We start from the raw sequence: 13,031 nt of genomic DNA on the forward strand, positions 1-13,031 counted from the left end.
TTAATATTAAACATGGTCCAGACCTATTCCTACAGTTGTATATACATTCCAGTCAAGGGAAATAAAAAATTCAAGTCTGCGTGTAGTCTCATCCAAACTCACACACAAGGATAATAACCATACTTTGCTAAATTAACCCCCTTTCTCTACAAGCTCAATAGATATTATCTTATTTCACCTAACAATACTGAAATTAGGTGAAACACATATTAGGTTGCACATAAACACTTTAAAACTGTAAAAACTATATCTATGATAAGCTAATGCATAGCAACCTTTCCAAGCAGGAAAGGGGATGCTTAGCTACCACTTTTATATCCATGTTAAAGCTACAGTGTCTAAAACTGCATTCCACTTAAAACATGTACACACATAAGATTCTGAAATTAGACACTTACAGGCTGTAAGCCCATCCACATTGGAAGGGAGATAAGCTGCTGTACTTGACTCCGTATCAAGTCTACTTCCTGTTTAATGCATGGAGAAAACAGGTTTAGAAATATAATCGCATTTCTACTTAAGTCCTTACATAAAGAGTACACTGCCTTTTTAAGTCCTGGGTGGAAAACATGCCACAAATACTTACAAATTGATGATATTTGAATATTAAGAAGTTCAATAGTTTTTTAAAAAATCGATCCTCATTATTCACAGATTTCATATTTTCAAATTCACCAACTAACAAAAATGTATTTTTACTCGAAAATCAATACTCTCTGCACTTTAACAGTCATTCACAGCAGAAAGTGGAAAAAAATCTGAGTTGCTTAATGCACACATTCCCAGCTGAGGTTGAACTAACACACTGCTTCTCTTGAAGCTTCTCATAATAACCAAGTATCCTTTTTGTGGTCTATTCAGTGCTACTTTTTTTCATGTTTGTGCTTTTTGTTGGTGATTCACTGTTTAAAAGGGACCTGAACACAAGACTAACGTGCTGTATAATTTTTGCAGGTACAAGAAGGCTGTGATGTGCCTTATGGAGAAAATATGTGTGTTAGATAAGCTTTAATTAGGCATAAGTTATAGTGCTGTTGGAGGCAAATTCACGGTTAATGAATAAACAATATATATTAAATAAGTTGTCTTTAAACTGAAACACACATAAAATAAGGTTATGTATTGATAAGTTGACAAAAACACTGTAACAAAGGCTTACAGGAACCTAACCTTATGTTTCTCCAAGGAGTAATGGTTCAGTATTAGCTAACTCAAAAATGAACATAACTACCTCAAGAACAAGAATTAACTGCACATTAATAAAGACAAAGCATTTCAATAATAAACTAGTTTTTAAGTTGGTTAAACCTAGCACCTAATTAAATCTTGTTTTTGTTCAATTTCTGATAAGAAATCACTCTTATCTATATTTCTATTTGTTCTGTTTACTTTAATAAATGCTAATGAGGTAACAGTGATATCCACTGTGGGCATTGTAAATTTTTTTCTTAAAATGCCTTTATGAGATCCAAGTAAGGCAATACATGGATACAGGTAATAACCATCTATCTATAAACATTCAGTCTTCAGGATAAGAAAGAATTCCTTTCATTCTCATGCATGGGTCTAAGTGCATTATCAATTCTGAAGCACTTATCTTTGAATAAATATGCATGTATCTTCAGATAACCACAGTAGGGAAGCTCAAATAAAATATTAATTACTGAAAATATTTTTTAGAAGATAATCCTATGAAGCATGAAAATGTATCCCATACAACACATTTTCGAAGATCATCCATGATCAGCCTTAATCAGTCAACTAAAAATACAACTCTCCTGCTGACTAGCCAGCCTATGCATGAAGCATAACTGGAAAGCAATGAAACTGTATTTTTATACGCAGCTTATAGCACAGATCTCCTTACTCAAACTTCCTATTAACCAGGCTCTTTGCTGCTTCTCATTTTTGTGCTCTCCCTTCGTAGTTTCAATTCTCATTATCATTTTTCTTAGAGTCAACAGAAAAAAGGAGACATCAAGCCCAAATCTATTAAAAAGTGAACATATCATACAAAATGGTTTATTGTTAAGAGGCTGAAATTAAGCTTTTACCATTAGTCTTATTCCCTGCTACTATGGATGAAGATTTGGCTACAGAGGTAATCTTATCTAAACTCAACCTAAAAAAAAAAATAAGAAAACTTGAAAATTCCCCCAAAATATAAAAATTACCAAACTATTGAAGCAATGATCAAGAAAAAGTAGTAGGACTGTCTGTTCATGGAGTGAAAATTCACCATCAGTTTCAGCTAATGCCGCTTTCAAGATGTGCTTAAAAAAGAATGGGAAGTGGTCTGGCTTCTTCTTGAAAGTCTGAAAAGAAAACAGTATAAATTCATTTTGAATTGGCTTGCTCACCTGTTTTTCTCCCTTAAAGAAGCACTGGTAGGCTGTTTAGGAGTCTATTAACAAAACCAAACAATTACAAAAAGATTATTTGTATGTGTATAAGAAGCATCACATGCTTGCTTATAATTAATGGTAGCAAGTCGAATATAGGTTTCTGACAGGACACAGAGAGTTGCATAAACCTTTAGCTAATAAAATAAAGGCCTTAATACCTTTAGTTTTTCTTCTGCAGATTAAGATTATATTTAGCTTAGGTTTTGTTTTCTTATTAAAGATCTCAAGTGTTTTCATTCTGATTTAGACAAAAGAAACTATATCTTTTGCAAAAATTATTGTTTTTCACACTGTAATTAATGTCAAGACAGCCTCTCCTGCTTTATATTAGCTCGTCACTCTTAACATGTAAGTATAATGTAAATATACAAGGTAAATATACTCAAGCCTCTTTGATGTACCTCCCCTTGTAGTTACTGCCCTGGACAAGTACTCCAAATGTGTGGTCTATACTAGTTGTTTTCATTCACTCCTCTAAAACAAGCATCCACCGACACCACTCCCCTGAAGCTGTTGTGGCTGTCAAGTCCAATGGACCCTTATTAACCCTCAACTCCTTTTCACTGTATCAAAGGCTCCTCTTCTTTTTTGTTACTTAAATGGCAGTGTTCCTTGGGTTCTAGCCTTATTCTCCTCCACCTCCATTACTTTAACTACCACATGCTAATGATTCCAAATACACGTCTTCAGTCCAGATTTCTCTTTTTAGTTCTATAACCTTACATTCCTCGGTTTATTAGACAATTTCATCTAGGTATTCCAAAAGCAGTTTAAACTAAATATGTCTAAAACTCAACTCAGTAGTTTTGTATCCTCCAAAGTATTCCTTTATCCTCTATTACCTATCTTGGTAAATGGTACCATCACCTATTATACTCAGTCACCTAAGACTAGAAAGTTACTGAAAACAAAATCTTTTCTAATGCTACTTCAATTAATTATCAAATCTAATCAATTACTCTTTCTAAATCTGTGTTTACCTTCAAAATCTGTGTTGTCACTTCTGTATTTCAAGCCCTAATCACTAAAGTGATCTTTAAAACATGCAAACTGATCAAGTTATTCCCTGGCTCAAAAAATTTTCCCTCTTCCTTTCTCTAACAGCTTAAGGCAACTTCAAGCAATATCTCAGATCTCTCAGTAAGACATAAGACTCATAGTTTGCTTTCAGCTCTAATGTGCCCCGAGATGGCAGTCAATGAATATTTGAGAGAACTGTCATGGTTTTATCTTAAAGACTCTAACACCTTCTCACTTTGGACACCATTCTCTCAAAAGAGATGAAAAGAATTCATGCGTTTTCTTCATTTAAAAACTCTGACTAGAAGAGAAGAAACTCTTTTGGTAAGGTAACCATTTTACAGTGGGCAAACAAAACCTGAATTTTGGACTGCCACTGATCAAGCCTCTGTTGCACCAGCACAAAAAGAAATCATCAGTTCATAAAAAATTTCAAAAAGGAAAAACAGATTCCAAATCAGGGACAAGAAGAAAATTGAAATTACAATGTAAACATCCGTCTTGACTTTGGAAACGCTTCTTTATTCTAACAAGTATATACCCCCTGTTGTGAAAAAAGACACTGAAAAATATTATCTCATTTGTACATTATCTATTTGCACTTTATAACTTTCTCTTTGCCAGCTCCTGATGTAAGTCTTTATGATACATGCCATTCTTTGTTTTAAGCACAAAGCAGAAAAATAATTCCACATTTGCAATTTTTCAATTCATAGTAAATTAGTTTGAAGAAAGTTTTGAAACTGAAACTAATCTTTCACACATCCATTCTTTTTCTCAATATTTACTTTAATATTGGGTAAAGTTCTACTCTAAAAGTAGTATTTATTATCATACCAATAAAAAGTTCTGCTCCTTTGTAATGACTTAAGTGGGCACAGTATGAAAGCTATAAAGTAATTTAAATCTGTTACCTCCCATGCAGGGACATTTTCTCTGAACTTCTCATTCACCATACAGCAGATTGACATTAAATAGGCCTTGCTGGACACCTCTGGAGAATAATTCATCCAGAGGTAATTTTCAAGATACTGGCTGTAAAGAGTAAAAAGTCATAGAATATTTCATTAGTTACCAGGACTCATTGGAATATATCACTCACCTGGAAAGCTGTATTATTTATAACTTTCTGAAAACATTTTGAAAATCTGTATTTATGATTTGAGAATCCTTCACAAATTTATCGGTAATCTAGGTCAGGGCTACCTGCTACAAACTTATATGTAGAAAATTTGGCCTTGGAGAATGACAGTTTTATACTTTCAAGTAATAAGACATCCAAGGTTACAACATGCATACTTATCACCATCAGACCACTGGATATTCCCTTATCTAAGCCTCTTCATGAAGTTAAAAAACAAAAATACCTGACAAATTATCAGCTCTAAAACAAAATTATATGATGGGCACTCTTACTGACAAAAGTATCTAAGACATTAACCCTTACTCATATCAAGACCTGAAATCACTTTCAGAAAAAAGGAAGAGAATTAACAATTAAAAAGAGGCTTTGTAATATTTAATTTACGAGGTATTCGACATACATCAGTTTTCAAGGTAACTGAAATTTTCCCCTCTACATGCCATAATTCTTATTTTAAGACCTTGGTGGAAATATTCCTACACAAATTTAAGTATTTCTAATATCTCAAATAACACGTAGCCATTTGTTACCACTCAAGATAGTTATAAACATTAACTGTGACACTGGGCTATAAAACACTCTCAGACACTAATAGAAAAAATCAGGACTTCTTGCTTCTGCTTTAAATCGCGAAATGTGTACAATTTTTCACACACACACGCACACTGTTAAGTATTTTAGATTCTGCTATAGTACTACAGTTTTTCTACTTTCTCTTATGCTTCAAGGGTTCCATGAGTTTACCTTCAGCAACCCTTTTTGCTTAATTTGCAACAACCTAGGAAACTGGGTAAGATTTTACCAAAAATAATGATCAAAAGGATCCAAGTGAAAGATTAGAGTGCTATTTCACAAATAAAATAAGTGAAGCTTCATTGCATTCTTTTCCTTTTTTCTGAATTATATCCTTTAGAACTTCTGTCAGCAATAGTTAATGTTTATCTTTGCCTAACATTTATTTCATGACAGTTTACCTGGGTATATAATTCTAGGTTGAAAGTGATTTTTTTTCTATTTAAGATAATGGAATGAAATGTCTTATTCCATTATCTTCTCTATTATTATAATTGAAAAGTCTACAATCAATCGATTTGTCCTTCCTCCTTTTTGAGTAATCTGTCTTTTCCCTTCAGCAGATTTTAAGATCTTCATTCTGTCTTTGTTGCTCTGTTCAGGATTTATTGTAGTACCTCTAGAATCTAAAAGACTCATGTTTTTCACCAATGCTAGAAAATTCTTCACAATCATCTTTTCTAAACTGCCACTCCCCCATTCTCTCTAAATCTCTTCTGAAACTTCTATAGTACCTTCTCTTTCTAGCCTTCATACCTCTTATTTTCCTTTCATATTTTTCCTCTTTACTTCTCTTTGCTACTTTCTAGTTAATTTCCTGGATCTATCTTCTAGTTCACTATTTCCCTCTTTAGCTATGTCTAACCTGTTATTTAATTTGCCCACTGGAAGTTTTAAATGTCAATGATTTTTTATTTCCATTTTTCCAAGTCTGTCCAAATTTAGTGTGTTTCTTGCTCACACATTCTATTTCTTCTTTAATACCCTTAATAATTTTAAACATGATGATTTAACAGTGTGTATCAATTATTTAATTATCTGAAGTTCTTGGCGGGGGCGGTGAATCTAATTCTGTTCTTTGTTATTCACTCTTACTTGCACTGGATTATTATCCTAATATGCTCTGTATTTGGGAGCGTGAACTCACCTTTATCAGAGTTTTATATATAGAAATTTTTTGCAGTATAGTTGAAATACACATCCTTCCAGAGTATCCTTATATTTGTTTTTGTCAGATGCCCTAGGATATCATTGGCTTGCTACAGCTTTTAATAGCAACGTCTTGTCTTGGGTGTTATCTGACTACACAACAAACTCCAAATCTATTCTTTACATTTTTTTAGATGAGGAAATTGAGGCAATGAGATCAATGATTTGCCTACGATACAGGTATAGTTCTTACTTCAAAGTACATCTCTGTTCTCCAAACTTAAGGATTAGTTTAATAACTCCCTGATTCTATTTCAGCAATTGCAGCAAATGTAATTGATATATTATAATACCTCATTCCAACAACTTTCACCAACAAAAACCCTTTTCTTTCTCAGTTCACTTTCCTGTACCCAGCTACCTTCTCCATGACATCTCATTTTTCACTCTAGCAAAAGACAATCAATTACTCTCTACTACAAACTTTAGACTGTTTATGTCTGGAAGTTGACCCAGAGAAGATTACATTCTTGTATAAAAATTACATAAAAGTTCCTGAAAGTTAACAACCCACTTTTTCAGTTATTAAAAATCTTTCATTGTCATTGATGCTTTTGATCTGTTTTGTTGCTTTCTACTTCAGCTCCCGCAATTCTCCTGGTTTCTGGACTCTAGAATTCTGGTTAATTCTAATTGCATATCACTATCCTCTTGATTTTTATCTGTCTTCTTGAAAGGAGACATGATATGGTAGAAAAGCCATATTCATCTAATGGCCCAGATGGGTCCAATTTCTAGCCTCAGTTTTCTCCTCTATAAAATAAGATCTTACTGGTGTTACTGTGAGGATTAAATGTTAGAATAATATAGTCTTAGGATACAGGAGACACTCAATTTACTAGCTAATTCATAACTATAAATATCAATTTTGCTCTATAAAAATGGTAAGACCCTCTTCATCTACTCCATGCTTTTTTTTTTTGGTGGGGGAGGGGTAAGGATCAAATCAGTTTATGTAGGGAGAAACAGTTATTAATATAGAGGCTCTGACTTCTGATGCAGACCAGATCTCAAGCAAGTATAGAGAAGCCGAAAAACCATGAGCTTTGGCATCAGATATTGGCATCCCAGCTCTGCCAATTACTTAACTGCATTATCTTGAACAACTTACTTAACCTCCCTGATCTCAGCTTCTTTTTTCAGTAAATGGAGAAGATAATACTTACTTCACCGGATTGCTGTGAGTGCTCTGTATATAAAATGTTTAACACTATGTGTAGCACAAGCAAGTGTTCTGTTCAACAAACAGTAAATATTACTACCATCAACAACAATCCTGGCTTTTATTTTCGTCATAATGGCCACACTTTGTAATATAATCTAATCTACCTTCATAATCTAAAAACTGTACACTCTCTTTAGTCTGAAATATTTATGTTACAAGTGGGTAGGTGGGAACAATGCTACCTTGATAGTAACATTTTAGCCTGGCAGGAAAAACAATTGGCTATAGAATGCACTCCAATTTATTCCCACTGATCACTATTAAAACCAGATAAGAGTTCAGACACAGTGCACACTATCTTAACTAGTAAGAAACAAATATAAATACAAGTTATTCTGACAATGGAGCTTCATCTCTGAAAACAAAGACTATCATACACATATTCCAAAATAAGTCAACCACAAAAATATAAATCTTCATGAATTCAGAATTATTAAAATTTTAACTACTCACAGAAATATATAGAAAATTTAGCTAAAAATTAAATCACATTTTCATCTTCATTGAAGTAATGACTTTTAACTCACCTAAATTCCAACAGCATTATCTTTCTAATAGCAAACCTGCATAAAAAATTAAAATAGAGAATATAAACATTTCAGAGTTAATACAAGTGCATTTTGGAATCTTTTATTTTCATATTAACTCACATATCAGAATACACAATATCAGAGCACAACTGCCAAAAGCTAGCCCCAGTCTCAACTTCTTAAGCACTAACCAACATGCTTTCATGTAATACTCAAATGGAAACATTCTGCTAAAGAGTCATGTCCTCCCAAAAGCATACAGGATATAGGTATCTATATTGCAAATGTGGAAATTAGATGTTTCTTGCGCTTCTTAGTGTTCACAGTGAGCCCAAAATATCAGAATATTGTGGAGAAAATATCATATATTTGTCTTTATTATACTTTTTTAATAGAAATATTTTGTTTTATATGAATAAACAATGCTATAGTCATAGCGTATTTCTCCAAGGGCAAGTTCAAAAGACCACTAATTTAGTTTTATCATTTTGTAATACTGGAAATAAAGCAGACAGACCAGAATACTGCTAGATAATTTCTGGCTATGCAAACTAAATGTACATGTATTATGAATTTATAATACCACAAGAGACCATCATCCTGTCAAAATCCTATTTCACTGATTTCTGATCTCTTGAATAGTTTCACTGAGCAAGCAATGTCATAGAACTTCAGCGAGAATGGAATGAAGGTCTTTACTTTATGCAAAAGCACAAAAATAGAACATTGCCCAAATACTGGCTTCCACAGCCAACCAGGCTGCTGATGGATGTGACTTCCTGAGTGACATACTCCAGATCTCCACCTGCAGACATTTCACTTGAATTGCATGTTAGACAACAGAATTCACCCAGTGTCCACTATGCACAGAACTACACAATTAATTTTTCAGCTACAAATAGGACTTCATGATAAAAGAGAGAAATTCCTGGCTCATGAGAAAAAAAACCAATATTCTAGTCATGACTCGGTGTTACCTTGGCAGTGTCTTTCAAATATTCTGGGACTCAGTTTCCTCATACATAAAAGAGGCAGAGCAGCCAACGTTTCTTTTAGATTACTAAACAAGTAAAAAGTCTTGATAGGTCAAAATAAAGCTAAAGCACTCTGAAAAACACTCATTTCCTCTTCTAGCAATCTCGGCAGTATTCATTAAATCTGGAATTTTATACTTTGACCAGTGAACTCTCTGAGACAGATAAAGTGAACAGCTTAAATAAAGGCGTACATATAAGATACAAAAATGGATCAAAGAACTATATATCATGTCAGAAGAACTTTAAAGTATGAAAAGGTATGATTAATAATCACAAAAATAATTTGAAGGATCTGTGAATAGTTATTTTATTTTTTTTTTTTGAGACAGAGTCTCACTGTGTTGCCCGGGCTAGAGTGAGTGTCGTGGCGTCATCCTAGCTCACAGCAACCTCAAACTCCTGGGCTCAAGTGATCCTCCTACCTCAGCCTCCCGAGTAGCTGGGACTACAGGCATGTGCCACCATGCCCGGCTAATTTTTTCTATATGTTTTTAGTTGTCCAATTAATTTCTTTCTAATTTTAGTAGAGACGGGGTCTCGCTCTTGCTCAGGCTGGTTTCGAACTCCTGAGCTCAAACAATCCGCCCGCCTCGGCCTCCGAGAGAGCTAGGATTACAGGCATGAGCCACCGCGCCCGGCCTATTTTTTTTAGTTACCAATATTTACTGAGAGCATGCATTGTCTGACACTGTGCCAACAACTTAAAATGCATTTCATTAAATACTCCCAAAGTTGGATAATTTACGGACAACAAACTGGGTCTTTTATAATGCCGAGGTTGTGAGTTAAAAATAAAAATTAAATAAATTATTAAAAAAAAACAAAAAAAACTCGGTCTGTTAATTATATCATTCAATCTGATAAGGAAAAGAGGGGGAGTATGAAAAGGTGAGTTCCTCCACGGCTATAAGTGCCTCCTGCTTCCTCTCTTGGGATATGACTGTGTGAAAACATGAGGTCTGGAGCCGTGGCAGCCTTTTTGCAACCACATAGGAAAAGCCAAACAAAAAAATTTTTTTAAGAAACTGACAAGAGCCTTGACATTATGAACTTCTGAACTACCTACTTCCAGATTTGTCAAACAGATGATTAAAAAAATAAATAATAGTGAACAAAAGAAGTCAGCCACAAAAGAGTACATACTGTGTGTTTCCATTTATTTAAAGTTCAAAAAGAAGCAAAATTATAGTGTTTGAGTTTGCATGCTTACATATAATAATGTTAAAGAAAAGGAACAAGCAGGGAGTTTCTGAGGCGCTGACAATGTTCTGTTTTTATTTTTACCTAGGTGGTGGTTATGAATTATTATTATAATTAATAAAGCTATATATCTGTTTTATGCTCTTTTCTGTGTTGTATTTCATAACAAAAGCACTTATAAATTTGAAACAAAAATAAATACACTTGGGCAAAATTGAATTGCTCTATAAGTCACCTCCCTTTTTTTTCAGCACAAAAACCACTTAGATGGATTCATAACAGGATTAATAATCACACCAAAGTGTAAGGGCTAATCTAGAGGGCAATGGACTCTGTCTTATTTAAGAACAGAGTATTGATTAAGAGCCAGGGAACCAGGATTTAATACTTGGCTGTGCCTCTAACTACTGGGAAACATCTTGGGCAAATTACTTAACCTCTCTATTCCTTGGTTTCCTCATCCATAAAATGAGGATAATAATAGTGTCACAGGGCTGTGGAATAAATGAGCTACTATACGCAAGGTGCTTAGAACATAGTAAGCACTGAACAAATAACAATTATTATTTTTAAAATATTTTAAAAGAAACTTGGATGAAAATATATTAAGACAAGCTTGCCAAATCTGACAATGGCAAGAATAGCAAAAACGAATCAATTGTGTAATATACCATACACTACATAGTGACTGCGTAATATGACCTTTTAGGAGCTAATTTTGAGATATGAGAAGTGATTATTTATTTATACGTAAGTATATTAAGAACTGATTATTTCCCAGATGCCTCCTGGAAAAACAGGGTTGATGTACAAAAAAACGAATATTATGAGTACCTTAATGTATAACATTAAGAGTATCTTACAGCTATAAACTATTTTGATAACCTGCAAACAAGTTAATAAATATTACACCAAACCATTCCTCCAATACTGAAGATACCATGAGCACATAGCTTAGCAAAATAATTCCCTCAGACACTAGTCTAGATAACTGGTCATTTAAATTTTTAAATACATACTACAGTTTATGTGTTATAGAAGTGCTTTTAGTATTCAAAAATGTGTACGACAAAATGGCTATTAAAAGTGCCATGATAAGTCTTAGCAAGCCCTGCCAATGACACTTACTTCTTTCAGCAATTAAAAATAATGTAGCCAAGTCTATATGGCTTAAAAATCACTGGAAGCTGTCATTATTTTGTTAAAAAAATTAACTTTGAAGAAAAATTTTAATAGCAAGGGTTTAAATCAAAAACAAACAAAACCCAAACAATTTCTATTCACTGGACTGAAAGCCTATTCTGAAGATTCAAACTAATTTTCAGATAGGTATATACTTAACACAGAAGAAAAAAGGATCCTATTCAGGATAATGGAACATGGTTAAAAAAAAAGGATCCTAGAGTTCATCTACTCATTCATCTTTAGTTAAGTTTTCTCAGGCAATTTCACCCACAGCCACTCTCAAACTAAAAAGTCATATGTATCTGCTTCAATGTCTTATCTTCAGAGAAGATTTGCCTAATTATCTATCCTACCTAAAATAGCAGCCCTTGTCACTACCCCCTACCCACACTTTAATTCATTGCACTTACTATTGCCTGACATTACATCACATCTGCATGTTTCTTGTCTGTCTCCCTAGCTGGAATATAAGCTCCATGAAAGTAGGAACTCCATCTACCCTGTTCCCTGTTGTACCTTTAGCATCAAAATGGTGGTTGATACAAAGTAGGCTCAATCCAGTCTCTTCTGAACTGTATACCAACATACCCAACTATTTATTCTACATCTCCAACTCCATGGCTCTTAAGTACCTAGAATTCAAGATATCCAAAAGTGAACTAATGATCCACCCAGTCCTACCCCTAACAATAGCAAAAGTCAGTTTAGCACCATTAACACCCAGCAACTTAAGCAAAAAATTCTGGGGTCATCTTTGATTCTTCCCTTTCCCTCACCTACCATATCCAACCATGAAGTCTCTTCATTTCTTTCTCAAATTGACAATTTCTCTCCTTCCCAATTTTTCACACAAGTCCAAGCCATCATTATCCTGAAGCTGACTACTTCAATACTCACTTAAGTAATTTCCTGCCTCTTGCGCCTCCAAATCCAAATTCTCTTTTTCTAATATCACTATTGTGCTTACAACTCTTCATTGAAAAGCTTCCTATTGCTTTTCAAATAAAGAACAAAATCCTCAACACAGCCTTTGACTCTGCCTACCTCTACAGGCTCATGAATCAATCATTATAACAAAAAAAAAATCAAAATAACTAGCCTCCTAGTTTGACACTGCCATAGATTTTTCTTCACAATATTCAGCAAAATTTACTTCCTAAGATTCAAACACACGAAAAATATCAAATACAAGATTTTATAAAATCTGTGGCATTCATAATATAAATGTTTCTATTTCATATTAAAACCTTTCATCAAATATCCTTTTAAAATACTCACTGGTCATACATGTCTACAGGTGTATACATGGAAAGAGGCTCAAGATATATACTGTTAAATTAAAAAAATAGCATGATGGAAAATCATGTAGAGTATAAACCCTTTGTTGTTTGAAAAAATGTGTGTGGGGGCTGGGAAACAGAACAGATATATACATAGGAAATAAATCAGGGGTTAAAAGGCAGGGAAGAATATTTATTGAAAAATCCCTTCCTATATATTGTT

General features: G+C 33.7%; 1 protein-coding gene across 1 annotated transcript in view; it reads right to left on the reverse strand.

The window, feature by feature from the left end:
* The window catches only part of AQR (aquarius intron-binding spliceosomal factor), a 100,278-nt gene that overhangs the window by 79,144 nt on the left and 8,103 nt on the right, over window positions 1–13,031 (reverse strand). Inside the window, exons 3-6 of the mRNA XM_012649118.1 lie at window positions 8,104–8,144; window positions 4,340–4,460; window positions 2,175–2,315; window positions 399–467 (exon numbers count right to left, since the gene is read on the reverse strand). Coding sequence (XP_012504572.1) covers window positions 399–467; window positions 2,175–2,315; window positions 4,340–4,460; window positions 8,104–8,144 — 372 coding nt within the window. The remainder of the gene's footprint in view (window positions 1–398; window positions 468–2,174; window positions 2,316–4,339; window positions 4,461–8,103; window positions 8,145–13,031) is intronic.

Source organism: Propithecus coquereli, unplaced genomic scaffold, assembly GCF_000956105.1.
Source record: "Propithecus coquereli isolate 6110/MARCELLA unplaced genomic scaffold, Pcoq_1.0 Scaffold3, whole genome shotgun sequence".
Taxonomy (NCBI): Eukaryota; Metazoa; Chordata; class Mammalia; order Primates; family Indriidae; genus Propithecus; species Propithecus coquereli.